Genomic DNA, 15,070 nt, shown 5'->3' with positions numbered 1-15,070 from the left:
CAGTGGAAATATTTTCTATCGCTTTTTTATTCCTGTTTTGTAGCTCGACTTTTATCGTTACACCTTTTTTACGATGCTTTTGCATCTGTATTGTGATTTTTTTTAATCGTTTCGTAACGAACCGAGTCCTTTGAGAAAGGGAAGCTCTGTCGATCTTGTCGCTTTCAAAGGAAATGGTTTGTACTTTTGTAATTGTGCGAATAAAATGTTTGATATCCTACAATTTTGATCGACTGCGTTTTAATATCGAAAGGACGAGAGAGGGGGGGAGTTTGGGGTAGTGGTAGTCGGTATTTAACAGTAGCTGTCGAATGGAACAGCAACGAAGACATCCAGGAGCGTTTCGCTATTCATCCTGAATGGTTGGTCCCTTTCAACGTCAAGCACATCCTCATTGCTAGGATTGTTGCTTTTCTTCTTTTCTCCCCATTGTCCGCGCTGTTACCATAGCGTCCCGTCCTCATCAGCAAATTGCTGTCTGCCAATAGAACAGATTTCACCGCTCAAGTGGCTAGTTTCTTTTCCCCTGGTAATTTTCAATTGAAATGTGTCAGTTTCAAAGTCGATCATCATCCTACAATCCACGATTAATCCTAATCATACTATCAACACAACGCATTCACTATGCTTTTGTTCTGACAGTCCTTTCGACACCAAAATGATCTAAATTAAATCTCTATCCAAGGCATATTCGTGAAACCTAAAATTCTCAGCAAACAATCAATCGACACTTCATCGAACATGAACTCCTGCAAAAAGTATCGCAACTACATGGACGAGATGCTCGAGATCCTCGACGAACTCGATTGCACGTGAGTCAATCGCAACCACAAATTATTTGTGAATAATGCAGGCAAATATAACATTCGTTTACGTATATCTGATCTGTAAAACAGCAAACCGGAACCAGAAGTCTGCAACGTAAGCTGTCCGCCTTTGGGCTGCCCTCGAGGTCCTTGTCCAGGTATGTGCTGTTACGAGGGGTCGTGCGATCCTTGCTGCGTGTCGCGGATGCCCTGTTGCCCGCCACCCCCGCCGCCACCTCGTTGTCGAGCACCCCCATTGTGCTGGCTGAGAACGTACGCCAAGGCAGTCGGCTATCCCCCAGAGTCTCCACTTTCCCCGCTTAGCGCACGGTTGCGCTCTAAACTCTGCTGCGAGACGCTAGCGCAAATCTGCCCTTCCGTTTCCCGCCCTCCTGTTTGCACAACTGCACCCCATTGTCCGTCGCCCTGCTGCACCGCACCGCCGTCCAACCCTTTCCCGTGCAGTTAATGAACATTTCTGACAGTTTATCGCGTTCCTCCATGCGAGTCGTGAGTTGTTGGAAAGAAAAATTCTTGCGTAAATGAGGCTACGATGTCTGGGTGTATACTGGACGTTTTTTTAATGATCAAGGAGGCTCTCAGATAATTTTAATTGTTAAATACAAATGTACTTGGACTTTGTTGCATGTTAATAAATGGAACTGTAAATGTTTCTGGGAGAGTTGATTGTTATTATAGCAGAATAAGAAGAATGCTTTGAGCAACAAAAATTAGGATGTGTTAATATTGTTAATCGCTGTTGGAATGGAGAGTGAAGAGGAGAAAAAGTTGTCGTTGGCGAAAGAAAAAGTTTGTGCGAATGTTGTTACCCTCTGGTGTAATAGAGGTGTATAAAGTGAATTTCTAACGAGATTAAAAGCGTAGGACGATTAGGCGAAGTAGGCAAAGTTTGAGGACTGGTGTTCCGGGACTGGGTAAACTTTGACTAATTTCAGATTAACCCCTCAAAGAGCTGCTTGACGTACCGCTAACGTGATCTATGCATACATCATCCGCGGTATTACGTTAGTGCATCAAGTGGCTGGCGTGATACGCCGTGTTTTCTAATTGAATGGAATCTTAATTTTAAAAAAAGAGAGGTAAATTGTGAACGATAATCAATGTGTAAACAGGGTAAAATTTTAATTGCGATCTATCGATACTGTACACACGAAGTTAAGAGATTGATTGATTATCGAAATACGTTTTTGTAGGTAATACGAATGCAGCTGTCGGATGTGAAAATCAATTATTATTCGTGCGATTGCTCGCTTTCAATATCGCGCGGATAAAATGGACGATGAGAAACGAGACGCTATAAAAACTGTCCCCAAGACCTGCGATATCGTGCAGATTGTAAATTGCCTGTTGCGCGATTTACACTATAAAAAGCAGGGAGACGGGGCGGAGGTTAGTTAATTTCTTCATCTTGCCTGTCACGATCCAGATTACCATCGAAATACGTATTTCTACGTTACAACGTGTACTCTAATAACATTTCGCGTTTTAAAATTCCCATGAGAATGAATCATCGACAATTATTCAAATTGCGAGGGAATTCTTAATGAAATATTTGCAGTACATTGGTCGTCCGTCAGAATACATCAGGCAGATGTCGATGACGACGGACGAGATGACGCAGTATATACTGAAGTGGAGTCACAGACTGGATTTGCCATTTTGTACCAAATCCGAGGGTTGCAACTTCGAAGTCAGCCCCACGGTGGTGGTGTTTCAACAATTCGTCGCTGGTAGCTCGTTGAGCGTGACGGTGACGGTTCGAAACGTGACGCGGGTAAATCGACAAACTTTCGCAATGAAAAACGCGATTGCCTCTCAGCCCTGTTTTCAAGGATTTATTCGACGCTGTTCTCCCTTCGCGAGTGACGTTGAACTCAGTAATCTATGAGTATCGTTTGATTATGTTTGCGAACAAGGTGCCGAGGTACTTGAGGAGTTCTAACGAGCTTGATCCTTTCTTCTCCGTGGAGTTTTGCGGATCCAATTATTCTAGCATGCTCGCGCCGGGTCTCTCTGTTTCCTATCAAGTGAAATTCGTGCCAGAAATGAATCGAGATTATCATTATCAATTGAAATTCGCGACTGACCACGGTGATCTGACTGTGCCAGTCGTAGGTAAGATTTTCGTTTAATATCTTCGTTAATTTTCGATATTCGTCTTCTAAATCGTTATATGTGACTTCAGCGATCGGTTCGAGAGGAATGCTAGATTTCCCTGATCAAATTGAAGTACCATTAACAGCAGTGAAGATCGCCTCTTTGAAAACAGTATTCGTACGCAACGTAGGCGATGCTCCAGCTATTTTCAGTCTTTATACCGACAAGTGAATAATTTAAATTAATAGTAAGATATTAACATTGCGAAATAAATAATTACGAGATGAACGATAGCCCTTGCTTCTGGATCGAGCCGTCGAGAGGTAGATTAGAGGAGGAAGAGTCTCTTCAATTCACTGTACACTTTCTATCGAGCAAAGCTGGAGACTTCCAAGGAAACCTTTACCTCGACTACGACACAGGTGATTAGAGGGACCAAGGAGAAATAATCGAAAAAGGTCGGACACTCGCAGCTAGCTAATAATATCGCGTTGCTTCCCCTTCAAGGAATAAAATTACGGATAGATCTTCGAAGTTCTGCAGAAAATTGCCCCATTCGAGTCGACAGAGGCACGATTAGGATGGAGGAAACTTTCCTGGGTCTGTCCAGGAGTAAAATCCTCACGATCCACAACAGAAGCAATTTCGTCGTCAGGTACAAGTGGATGCTCCTCGAGAACGTCGAGGCGGACAATGAGCGCAAAGAACAGTGAGCAAAAAAGGAAAAGGGGATTCACCGGGAGATAAAGACCGACGAGCTAAAGGGGGAAAAAAAAACACGTCGTTGTCGTAGCTATAAAAAGCTGTACCATTTGGTTTACGAGAGCGAGCTGCCGCGTTGCGTGGACCTCGACCATTACAACGTGTGCACCCCTGACGTTCATCAGCTGATTTATCAACGCATCTACGTGGACGAGCTCGAGTTCCTGGCGAAGGAAACCTTCGAGTACAATCATATATACTTCAAGTTCGTGCCTCAGGTGAACACCACATAGATTTCAGAAAAATAATCCTAGCACTAAATATTTTCACAAGTCAGAAAATATAATTACAGCAAAATAGGTAAAATAATAATGAGCGCTTAATATATATCCTTAATTCTTTTTTATATAGGAGGGTGAAATCTGGCCACAGTCGTCTACAGATGTCACAATTTTCTATCGTGCCCTGGAAGTGGGCGAAGTGACCAGCACTGCTTACTTAGAAGTGACTGGTCGCGAAGATAGGATACCATTGAAGTAAAAACGTGAAACAAAATTTTACTAAATAACAAAGCTTGCTAACTTTATGCTAAATATTATACTTTTTCTATGACAGTCTTTACGGAATAGGTAAAGGACCAGTTCTTCAGTTGAACGTGCTCATGATCGATTTAGGGAACATTTACATGTGTTCTGTGCACAATTACGAGGTAAAAGTCTTGTCTAGTAACGCGATCCAGTGTACCCAACAGAAATTAACCCTAATTGCAGGTTACGAGCGATGAGTGTAACGAAAGATTTTTAAAGTGAACGATATCGTTGTCTCAGGTAGTGGCGGTGAACAAAGGGCACATTCCAGGCACGTTGGTTCACAGATTAAAACCAAGCGATTTCGGCGGCACGATCGAACTGACGCCCCCGTCGCTTCGTTTGAAGCCAGACGAGCACAAATCCTTCAATTTATCGTTTTCGTCGAACCGCAAGGGTGATTTCGTCGAGAGGATCGATTTCGTGGTGAAGGAGAGCCTCGAGGTTCTCAGCTTGCATATCAAGTACGTCGCGCGATCGATAGTCAGTGGAGAATCGGTCCAAAGACGGTGCCTACCCTTTGACGGTCGCGTTGCTACTTTGTCTTACAGGGGCTGCATCATATGCCCGACTTTGCACTTTGACAAGGAGAAGCTCGATTTCGGGACGACGGCTCTTGGTGCGTTACAACAGTCTTCATTTTATTAAGTAGAGAGGAATTGGGAATCTATCAGATCGCAACACGTCACTCGTGCCTTGCAACACTGCTGTGATTCAAAGACGAAGTAATTTGACGACGACTTTTTTCTCAGGATTCAGTACAAGACGAGACGTTCGTCTGCACAACCTGTCTCCTATACCAGTGGCCTTCACAGTCGTCGTCTCGAACGATGGACACCACCCTCCTGTGCTCCACGAAAATTTTGCAAACGCTCACAGCAAGCCCAGCTTCCCCAGCAATCCGCGAGAGTTGCACGTGGTCCCCAAAGAAGGGGTGGTTGGTGCTCGCAGCTCGCAGAAGATAAAAGTAGACGATCCTGTTTGTCATCCTTTACTCACGACAGAGATTCTAATCGTGTCTGACTACGCACAGGTCATTTACACGGCCAATATCGCCCGCAGCGGTCAGACGGTCCTCCAAGTCGACATGTGGGACTCTGACTCGGACCCTGTTCTGTTGCCAGTGAAATTTTGCGGCCAAGTGGCTTCGTTATCGATCGTACCATCGGAGATTACCATCGAACAGTGCTTCGTTAATTTCTCTTACACGAGATCCTTTGACGTGAAGAACAATTCCTATTTAGATGGATACTTTTATTTGCTTCCACAACAGGTACTGTCAAAGCGAACAGTTGGCACGAGGATATAATGGATTGTCTTTGTTGGTCTTCATTTACCTCGAATGCAGGTTTCTGAGGATACACCAGTGATTTGTTCGCTCTCGAATTACCAAGGATACATCAAACCTCGCCAGTCGAAAACCATCGAAGCGACGATTATTACCAGAGTCCTGGGTCCGCAGAAAGTCTCGTTAAAGTAAATTCTGGGCACTCCAATTGTTATTCCAGTTATCCAAACTCGATATTAATGCAATCCTCGATCAGTATGTTGATCATGGGAGAGCCATCTCCAATTATGTCCTGTCTGACTCTCGCGTGCACTGGGCAAGGACCCGTGGTCTCCGCGGTACCGAATTCCTTGAACTTCGCTGAGCTGAGGGTTCTCGAAGAGAGGACGATGGAATTCCAACTGATCAGCGATTCACCTATCCCTACCCAGTTCAACGCGACATTGGTACCATTTCACTCGTCGTTTCCATTCGAGGAGATTCGATTCCAGATAAATCTTCAATTTCACCATTAAAGGGCAGGAGAAGTTCACCGTGGAGCGTGGAACCAGAGTCTGGCGAGCTCGAGCCGAACGGATCGATCAAGATCACAGTCAGACTGTTTCTTCTGGACGCTGACAAGTATAAAGACCGCATTACACTGTCTATAGTTAACAGTAGAAGCATCTTCGTCGATGTAGAGGCGACTGGTCACGGATGTAGCGTAATCTTCGAGCCACAGATATTCCCTACCTTCGACTGGGGTGTTCTCTTCAGGTTTCGATGGTTCTCTAACATTGCTTTTCTTGGTTCGAATGTCTTGCCTGTAAATTTTTCAGCGGGTTCTTTCACTTTCCTCGAAGGTATGAAAATATTAGTCGAGGCGATTCAGCCAAGGAGAGCCAGTACGTTAATTCTAGATCAATATCCGTGAGTAATACATTCCTGTGCTTGTTTAGTCGACAGGAAATCCGTCGATCGATTACTCTGACGAATCGTGGGACACGCAACTATCAAATAATCTGGTCGACCGAGCCGGAAGTAAAATTCAGGCGCGGTGAAATCGCGGTGTCTCGAACGTAAGTAGAAAATGCCAGCTCGCGCGTTGCTCTCGTTGCGAAATCGATTTATCTGAACGCAGCGCGAAGTTCCACGTCGAACCTCAGATCGTGGATATTCCTCCTGGAGAAGTGGCACGCGTCGATTGCAGATTGTTCTGGCAGGTGTGAGTAGAATCGCGGAATCGCTCGGAAATGGAATCGCTTTATCACGCTGTTCGACACGTGTACACGCGTGTGTAACATTCTTACGTAGGAACGAGCGTGTGCAGCAAGAGTGGTACGTTTTTGGTCACGCGACGGGCATCGGGAAACGGGAACTGATCGGGACGTCGTCTTTCACGGTTACCTTGACAGAACCACAGATTCTGTTCAGCAGAAAGCAGCTAACGTTTCGCGTGGATCTGGGCCCCGATTTTGATCAATTGCAGCAAACTGGTTCGATCGTCTTATACATTAATTTCGCGTACAGAATTTTGTATTTTAAAGTTGAGAAAAAACGCTGAGAAAATCTCAAAAAATGGAAATCAAAATATCCATACATTTAACGCGTTACTGATGATTTGATTACATTTCTTGCTCTTTCCTTTCGTTCAGATGAATTACTGGTGACCAATCAATCGAATCTGGATCTAAACGTCGAGCTTTCGACCAAATCACCTTTTTATTTGATTACTGCCACGGAAGAGCACGTGGAGGATATGAAAATCGTCCTAATCGACGGAGCCACGACAAGAATTCGCGTTTTCTTCACGTTCGACGAAAATGATGATCGTTACTCGAGGCAGTATTGCGGCACGCTTCGACTGGAGTACAAGGAACATCCCCATCAGGTGTGTCTAGTTTTTCAAAAATCATTTAACTGGTTACGACTCGTCAATGTTTGTTTCAGGACACGATCAAGTGCAAGGGTTACGTGAATTTCCCGAACTTCGTCATAGAGCCGACGGATTTCGTAATTGACTGCGTGCTGGGCTCGAGCGCAGAGAAAATATTAACGATGACCAATAACGGTCCTGTGCCGGTCGTGTATAAATTCCTGTGGCTCGCGGATTCCATCGAGATTGAACGTGACACGGATAGCGATCACTTGGTGAGCTCTGAACCGATCCCACTGGTAAATTTATGAGCCGAGTTTCATGGTTCGCGTTTAAGAATAGCTCTCCGCATTAATTGGTAGCGTTTAAAGCTCTGGTAATTGTTGCGTGCACGTTTAAAGGAGTGCGGATGTTGTTTGTCGAGCGAGGCGAAATCGCAGACGAGCGAAGCTGAAATTCAGGAGGCATCTGCTTCGAGAGAGGCAGACGAGGATATTTGCGTGAGCGATAGACAAGACGGAAGCGGAGACGGGCCGTTTAAAGGGATAACCACGCCCGTGAATTGTACTGCCTGTTTTAATTAGCGTTTCCTTCGTAAATCACATCGCACGGATTTATCGAATCTCGTTGCAGCGCCCGTTTCAGAGGCGCGCCAATGTAAATCGGAAACATCAATCGAAGAGAAGAATTCCGCGACGAGTGATTGCCTAGTATCCAGCAAAGAAATCAGGGAATTTCTACTACCAATTGTCATACCATACTTCAAGAGTGACGAAGATCTGATCGCCTTGGAAGGTATGCGTACCGATCCGCCAAAGAAGTCGTACATCAACGAGGTAAATAGAGATTGCGTCATTGATTGGTGATTCTTTAACCCTTTCAAGTATTATTACAGCCGTATATGGTTCAGATTTGTTGAAATACCAGATTTGTTGAATGATTATCAATTTCTTGGAAGAAGGTGCAGCATTCTGTTTCGCGTATTCGTGTCAGCAACGTATGAAATATCGTTTTAGGTCCTGGAGATCGTTCCAAAGGAGGGTACGGTGCTTCCGTATTCCGTGCAACGGCTCCACGTAGGATTTCACGGTTTCGAACGGCTTCGAATAAAAGCCACCGCCGTCTGCGAGATCGTTCGCGGACCCAACGAGAGGATTCGCGTGCTCGCCCGCGCCGACGCCGTCCGATACGAGATTGACACGGACGTTATCGATTTCGGTCAACAAGTAGTAACGTTTCTCGTCTTTCTCTGCGACGATTAATGCTCGCGAGCAAAAGGAAACGGCTGGCCATTACGCTTGGGATTGTGTAATACGTTGCAGTTGTTCTTGGAACGCAAACGCAGCGCTTTCGTTCTGAGGAATACCTGCGCGATTGCGTTCGAATATAAAGTAGAAGGCGCGGAGGCGGCTTCGAATCAGCCGATCGGTGGTTTTGATACACAATCGTTGCGAGTTTGGCCTAACAGCGGAACCGTGGACGCTGAGTCGTTCGTGGAATTTCACGTGGACCATTTGCCAACGATCCTTGGTTCTATCGATCATCAATTTCAATTGGAGGTAGAATTAAACCCTTCAGATAGATAACACGTTTGATTTCATTACATTCTTCCTTTAGAAATCGAAAACTCGATAATACTGCGCTGAATTTTGTTAAATTTTTTAAAAGAGAGCAAGACAAGATACACAGAGACAGTATAATTCTTCTGTATATACTGTAAGAGTGGTTTTTATAGTTTTTTTTATCCTCTATCTTGTATTCGTTCATTCCTGTCAATCTGTTCCGCAATTTACTAAATAATTCACACTTGCTCGCCCTGCTCTCTGTTAATAATTCCCAGATAGCCCACTTGATGCCTATCCCCATAAAAGTGAGTGCTCGCGGCACTCTCCCTCAAGTTTATCCACGCATACCTCGAGGAAAACCGCCTCGCTATCATTCGATCGAGCTGGAATACCGTGCCATCCAGTCGCTGACCGATAGTCGTATATTCAACGTAAGATATCGCGCGATTATCTAAATGTCCGCAGAGATTTTTATCCGCTCCGCGCCGCACGATAGGTCGAGGACATCGCCGCGGAGAAGAAGGACGATCTGCTCGACGTGGACGCGGGGATTCTAACTGGTAACGGCTCCACGTATCCCCTTCTGATTTCAAGGACTACCAGTCCCACGGCAAACCCGAGCACATTAGGCGGTTCTATTATAAAACAGTCGGATTAATATTTCATTGACTCGGTGCTGGTAGATGTTAGGCATGCTGAACCGTCCCCGCCATATTTACACGCGACTTACCCCTACTTCCAGCCGAGGAGTGGTGCATTATTCCGCGCGAGGAGACGTTTCCACGAATCATGGACATCGACATGGCGGTGGAGAGGCACTTGGCAAGGAAGTTCGTCGATGCAAATTCATACATTTTAATGCAGCACGCTACCACCACTCGCAAGCACGAGCCAATTCCTCAACTTTTTTCATTCGAGCACGTTATTGGTACGTCTCGCATCCTAGCCCCCCTTACCGCTATCAGGGACGTAATTGCGCGTGTACACCGTTAACTCTCATCGTTATACCGACCGCATAAGCACTCGGGAGGCAACCATCAACCGTCCGCGTGTCTTCGTTCGAAAATTTATTCGCTACCCCGGGCCATTAGCTCGACAGATTTTTCTTTAATGATCCGCCAGTCGCGAACTGAATACATTTCTACTTTGTCCGAAGATATGGGCTACGTGATCGTCGAGCGCGCCGCTCATTATACCGCGAGCGTAATTAATTACGGCCCGTGGAACGTGGGGATGAAAATGAAAGCGGCTGGGAGAAAGGATCCCCTCGAACGATCTGGCATCGTAGTGAATTTTAGGAAACAGTCTCAGCTACCACTCGGAGAGTCTGCTGTTCTTCAAGTCATCTGGTGTCCGACGAGGGACAAGTTTTTGGAAAGGAGCACGGAAGTGAAACATACGATCTATATACAGGTTCGATGCGAGAGTGCATCGATCGTTCGTGCTTACACACGATCAGAATTATTGCTTAATTATTGCTTAATATTAGTTTTTGTATTTTTTTGTTTCTTCAGAAATAAATCTTTTTTTTTTTACTGAGCTGTTGATCTCTTTTTCTTGTTATGGAATATATAATGGTGTTAATCTGTCACTCATGAGTTTAACAAATGATTGAATTTATTCCAGGTTACGCACGGATGCACGATTCCCATTAATATAAAGGGGATAGTAACTTATCCGTACGTTAGCGTTAATACGAAATTTTTGGACTTCCGTGATGTCGTCGTGGGAGAATGTTTAGTCCTCTGCGTTTTAATCAGAAACGAGTAATATATTATTCTTTTTTCTTGACAAACTTAATCATCCACAATCGAGTATTGTACGAGTTAAAGTAGCGAAGTTGACTGTTCGAACGTATCCTAAATCGCGCGATATCTTCGTTATTAGATAGTTGACACGTAGAAGAGATTGTGTTTTACAATTCTGTTTTTGTTCGACCAAGATCGGACGATTCTACGCCGATCCAGGGCTCCTCGTATATTCACGCGTGTAACGTACCAAAAATGAATGAAGCTCGTCCTAGTGACCCATATAAATTCCTGGAAATGCGTGCGCGAGTACGAGGAGCGATAAAAAGCTGCTGACTCAGCTCGAGCGGGGTAGTTTTTTGTTCGTCGGCTAAAAAGCACTGTTCCTCGGTGCTTGCGAGAGTCATTGGCGTAACAACGAATTATTCGCAGTTTTCTTCGAGCCTGCATTGGCGTAGCTGTCACTCGATGCATATCTCTCCATGTTTTTCCTCTTCATCCTCTTTTCCTTCTCATATTTCGCATTTCTTCATCCTCTCTTTCTTTCACGACTGTTTTATCGCGTGCGTTCGATAACTATAAATATAATATCATTCGCTACGAAATTAATACGGAGCGACGTATTACGAATTCAATTTCCTCGCAGCACACTTCCACGAAAGAGCTCTTTTTACTGCGGTTCCGTATCAGAAACCATCGCATGCGCTTTCTAAATTGAACTTCTCGCTCTCCATATTTAACCGCAAACACGAGATTCTCTTATACGAGATTTTTAACTCCCCCGTCCGCTGGAACGGCACGTTTCCGGCGAACCGTACTTCCCTTAAAGCGTAACGAGCCGAATCCTCGCGGTTCCCCTTTGAATACCGAGTGTCGTTACTCGAGATCTTTTCTTGATACTCGTTTTAAACAGAATCTTGATTAAGCTCGGTTTCATTTGTGATCCCGTTTCATTTACCACGGAATGGAGTAATACGAACGGAAGCAGAGTGCATATAAACCAGCGTGCAACGATCCACGCGCATATTTCGCTCACTCCTCGTTCGATGTTTCCACTGTCAATATAACTTCAGTCAACACTTCGATTATTTCGTTTTTGTCGAAATCACTTCACCTCGCCATTAATCATTAGTACGCGTTAAGTCTCTGATAATTTTAAACGATATCGCAGGGGATTGGTCGATTGCGAGTGGGTGGCGAAGTTACTGGATGGCACGCGAAAAAAGCGACAAGAAGAGTATCCTTTTAGCGTGGAGTGCGAAACGAATCGCTGCACCCCTGGCAATTCTGAAGTAGTTCGTGTCTATTTCAAGCCTCGAAAGATGGTAAACGGATGAAAGATAAGCTAGAAATTCGTGACTTAAGAGTCATTTTAAAAGAGAGAAACGTTTGGTTCAGTGTTACATCGAGGCTAAATTGAAGATAATCGTGAAGATGGGCTTCGAGACGCAGATCGTTAAGCTAATCGGTCGCGGGATCGAGAAAAGGGTGAACATAATTGCACCAGTCATTCGGTTTTTACCCACTGTGCCTTTTACGGAGATTCAGGACAAGGTTTTCACGATCGAAAATGCGTGCGATTATCCCATGGAGCTTTTTTGGCATCACTTGGACGAGTAAGGATTTTTGCAACATTAATTATTATGGTTATTAGACTCAATGAAGACAATTTATTATTACACGCGTTGCACCATTAATCAATCATGTTGTCCAGCACATTTCAGACGGAGGACCACATAGCAAAAGCCTTACTGTATTATTACAAGGCAAAAGAGATATTACTACCTCTTAGAAAGCCTGGCGAACCAATGGCCTGGCAATTAACCAAGTTCTACAACGATTTGTTAAACGAGATGTCTCGAGCATTAGCCATGGAGAAATTGGACAAACAAAAACTATTAGAAGAAGACGTTGTATCTGAATTAAAAACCCCAGAACTAGATGTTGGAAAGAGAAGAGAAAGGAGGCGCGTGAAAAGTGGTACGAAAAGAAAATCAAGGAAACACACAGCACGATCCACGCAACAATCCACGTCAAGAAGAAGCAGTCATCGTAGGACCAGTCGTCGTGGAAAAAAAAGCGAAGTTCCCAGCGACACGTCCAGCACGGATTCAGACAAAAAAGATTGTCCAGACTTTTCAATTTTTGGAGAAAATTCGATAGAGTATTTCCCTCTGCCTACTAGCGATCCTGAACAGATTCAACAGCTGCTTTTCTGTAAGTTATCCACTTCTTTTTCCTCAATGATACATCAGGCTCGTGACTGCTTGCTAACTTAATTTATTACTATTATCATTGCTATACCTCGCGAGTTATATACTCTGTAAGTGAATAATAGCATTCTTGCTTTCAGGCTACATAGACAGCCTCCATGAAGCAGCAGGTTTCCAGAGCAGGATGAAAGACCCGGTGAAAGAACTTTTCGCGAGTATCCAGCGAAAATCCGTCGCGTCGAACGATCTTCCGGGTCCCTCGAAGCCGCTGAAGAGAGCCTGCGTTATTTTCCACGGGGCTCCTTTCACTGGTACTCGATCGCTGCGCGTGTCCTCGATGCGTTCATGAATTTAATGAAAGCTTTATCTACCTCGATCTATCTTGGCGTGGAGCTTATCCGTGTCGCGGATGCCGACAGAATTTCCACGAATATGCGTGTTCAATGGCTATTAATCGGCGATTAAGTTGGGTCGTTGACGACACTCAGGAATCTGTATTTTCTTCAGAGTACCAAGAAGCTGCGTGCAGAAGCGCCAAAGTCCTGCAACTCCCGGTTCTCAGGATCGACGAGGCGATCACGGAAGTGATCGCGTTTGGCGGAAGCGCGTGCTCGATTCAGATGCGTCTGATTATCGATGACACCTACGAGAGTTACTTGGAGGCTTACGAGAAGCAGATGTAAGATTTTTCCAAATCAGATTCCATCTACGTTAACTGAAATGTTCGAACGAACATTTTCTCTCTTCTATTCGTGTTCCATCGTCATCAGACATCGTTTGGCCGTCGAAGACGCTCGTGAAACCGATGAAACCGAATCGACTCGGGGAAGTCGAGGCAAAAGGAAAGGTTCTCCAAGAGACAAGTCCTCGAGGACAGCCGATTCCCCCAAGGGTCGAAGGAAAACGAGGACGTCGAAATCAACTGAAACTGAAGCACCAGCCACGCGAGAGGAAGTAATCCTTCGACTTCGTGCCGATCCTGATCCACTGACGGAACTCGGGAAAATTCCAGCCCCTGAGAAGTTAGAAACGCTGGACTCTTTAAGCAGATACGAATACAAGATCCAAGCTATTTTATTATTGGAGAGGATAGTCGACGCTCGTGCGATCCACGAATCGCCAGGAGACAAAGCGGACAGAAGCGCGAGGATGAAGCAGGAAACTACGTTCCTTGGGATTAGTCCTGCGTTAATAGCTGAAGCTCTTCGAGAAAGGTTACTTTCGAGAATAATCCCTACGATTATAGTTTCAGTTTAGAATGTAAAAGTCCTTTTTTTTTTTACTCTTTCGTAGACTGAGTGGATTTTGATAAATCGACGGATTGTTAATCGTACTGATTTCTATCGCGAATCGAACGGTCCACAGATTGTCTGCGGAGGATCTCGAGCGGGGTTTCGTTGTGCAAAGCTTGCAGAGCAATTTCCTGCGGAACAACGCGCACGAAGTTCTTCTCTCGCTGTTGCGAATCGTCGGTCATATCGAGTATCTTCAATTCGTTGTCTTTCTTAACTCGATGGCCTGTTATCACAGCAAAGTAGAGCAGCTTCGAAGAGAAATCGGTAAAGTATCATCCAAATTAATCTATTACAATTATAAGCGATGCTAGTATTCGAAATACAATTTCATGTCAAATTTCATATCGCTTGCTGCCATTTAACGCCACTTGTAACGTAACAATTCAACGATCCAACGCGCGAGGTGAATTAAAAAAGTCGTGAAAAGGGTAAAATGGAAACGAGTGCAGAAGCTTCGCGTAGAGGCAGCAAAGGATTAATCGAGAGGGAATCTATCGGATAACGTTGCTTCAAAGCGGTTCAGCCGTTCGCTACGAGAGATTGAACAGCATTGTCCACGGCACAGAAAAACGAGATTTTCATCTTTGCAGAGGAGAGAGCGCCTGATCTCGACCAGAGGATCCAGGACATCGACGAGATGTCGTTGTCTGAGTACGATCAGCTTCCCGACGAGGATAAGAAGATGTATCTGAATGCAATTCTACCGGTCAGAAGGGCGGAGGCATCGCGTAGGCGAGCTCGATTTATCGAACGAACGATGGAACGTGCTAAGGGGAAGGTCTGAACGTCTTCGTTCCTCTGTGAAACCCACGAAACTCTTCTCTAACTCGTTACACGACCAATCAAATTCCACCGTGCCTAATCGTTCCGAGAATCTGACAGATTTATACGTA

The 15,070-nt window shown here is 44.8% G+C and overlaps 3 protein-coding genes across 3 annotated transcripts; all 3 read left to right on the top strand.

The window, feature by feature from the left end:
• Window positions 1-3,207: 3,207 nt before the first annotated feature.
• LOC143430672 (hydrocephalus-inducing protein) lies at window positions 3,208-5,693 on the top strand. The gene is made up of 9 exons (XM_076907049.1): window positions 3,208-3,346; window positions 3,432-3,633; window positions 3,718-3,904; window positions 4,038-4,162; window positions 4,242-4,335; window positions 4,454-4,832; window positions 4,966-5,192; window positions 5,247-5,486; window positions 5,562-5,693. The coding sequence occupies exons 1-9, from the start codon at window positions 3,208-3,210 to the stop codon at window positions 5,691-5,693; spliced, it is 1,725 nt and encodes a 574-aa protein (XP_076763164.1).
• Window positions 5,694-5,758: 65 nt separating this feature from the next.
• Window positions 5,759-10,691, top strand: LOC143430671 (hydrocephalus-inducing protein homolog). Its single transcript, XM_076907048.1, has 16 exons — window positions 5,759-5,947; window positions 6,019-6,257; window positions 6,440-6,559; window positions 6,622-6,705; window positions 6,795-6,976; window positions 7,136-7,371; window positions 7,431-7,655; window positions 7,758-7,920; window positions 7,990-8,192; window positions 8,373-8,582; window positions 8,679-8,915; window positions 9,197-9,352; window positions 9,418-9,481; window positions 9,664-9,849; window positions 10,078-10,334; window positions 10,548-10,691. The coding sequence occupies exons 1-16, from the start codon at window positions 5,759-5,761 to the stop codon at window positions 10,689-10,691; spliced, it is 2,895 nt and encodes a 964-aa protein (XP_076763163.1).
• A 1,228-nt stretch (window positions 10,692-11,919) lies between these two features.
• LOC143430670 (uncharacterized) lies at window positions 11,920-14,869 on the top strand. Its single transcript, XM_076907047.1, has 8 exons — window positions 11,920-11,994; window positions 12,068-12,285; window positions 12,384-12,886; window positions 13,023-13,193; window positions 13,390-13,561; window positions 13,653-14,096; window positions 14,248-14,446; window positions 14,768-14,869. The coding sequence occupies exons 1-8, from the start codon at window positions 11,992-11,994 to the stop codon at window positions 14,867-14,869; spliced, it is 1,812 nt and encodes a 603-aa protein (XP_076763162.1). The 5' UTR covers window positions 11,920-11,991.
• Window positions 14,870-15,070: the final 201 nt, after the last annotated feature.

Source organism: Xylocopa sonorina, chromosome 15 (genome assembly GCF_050948175.1).
Source record: "Xylocopa sonorina isolate GNS202 chromosome 15, iyXylSono1_principal, whole genome shotgun sequence".
NCBI lineage: Eukaryota > Metazoa > Arthropoda > Insecta > Hymenoptera > Apidae > Xylocopa > Xylocopa sonorina.
The sequence above is the reverse complement of the archived record's forward strand: the minus strand, read 5'-3'. Positions and strand labels throughout refer to the sequence as shown.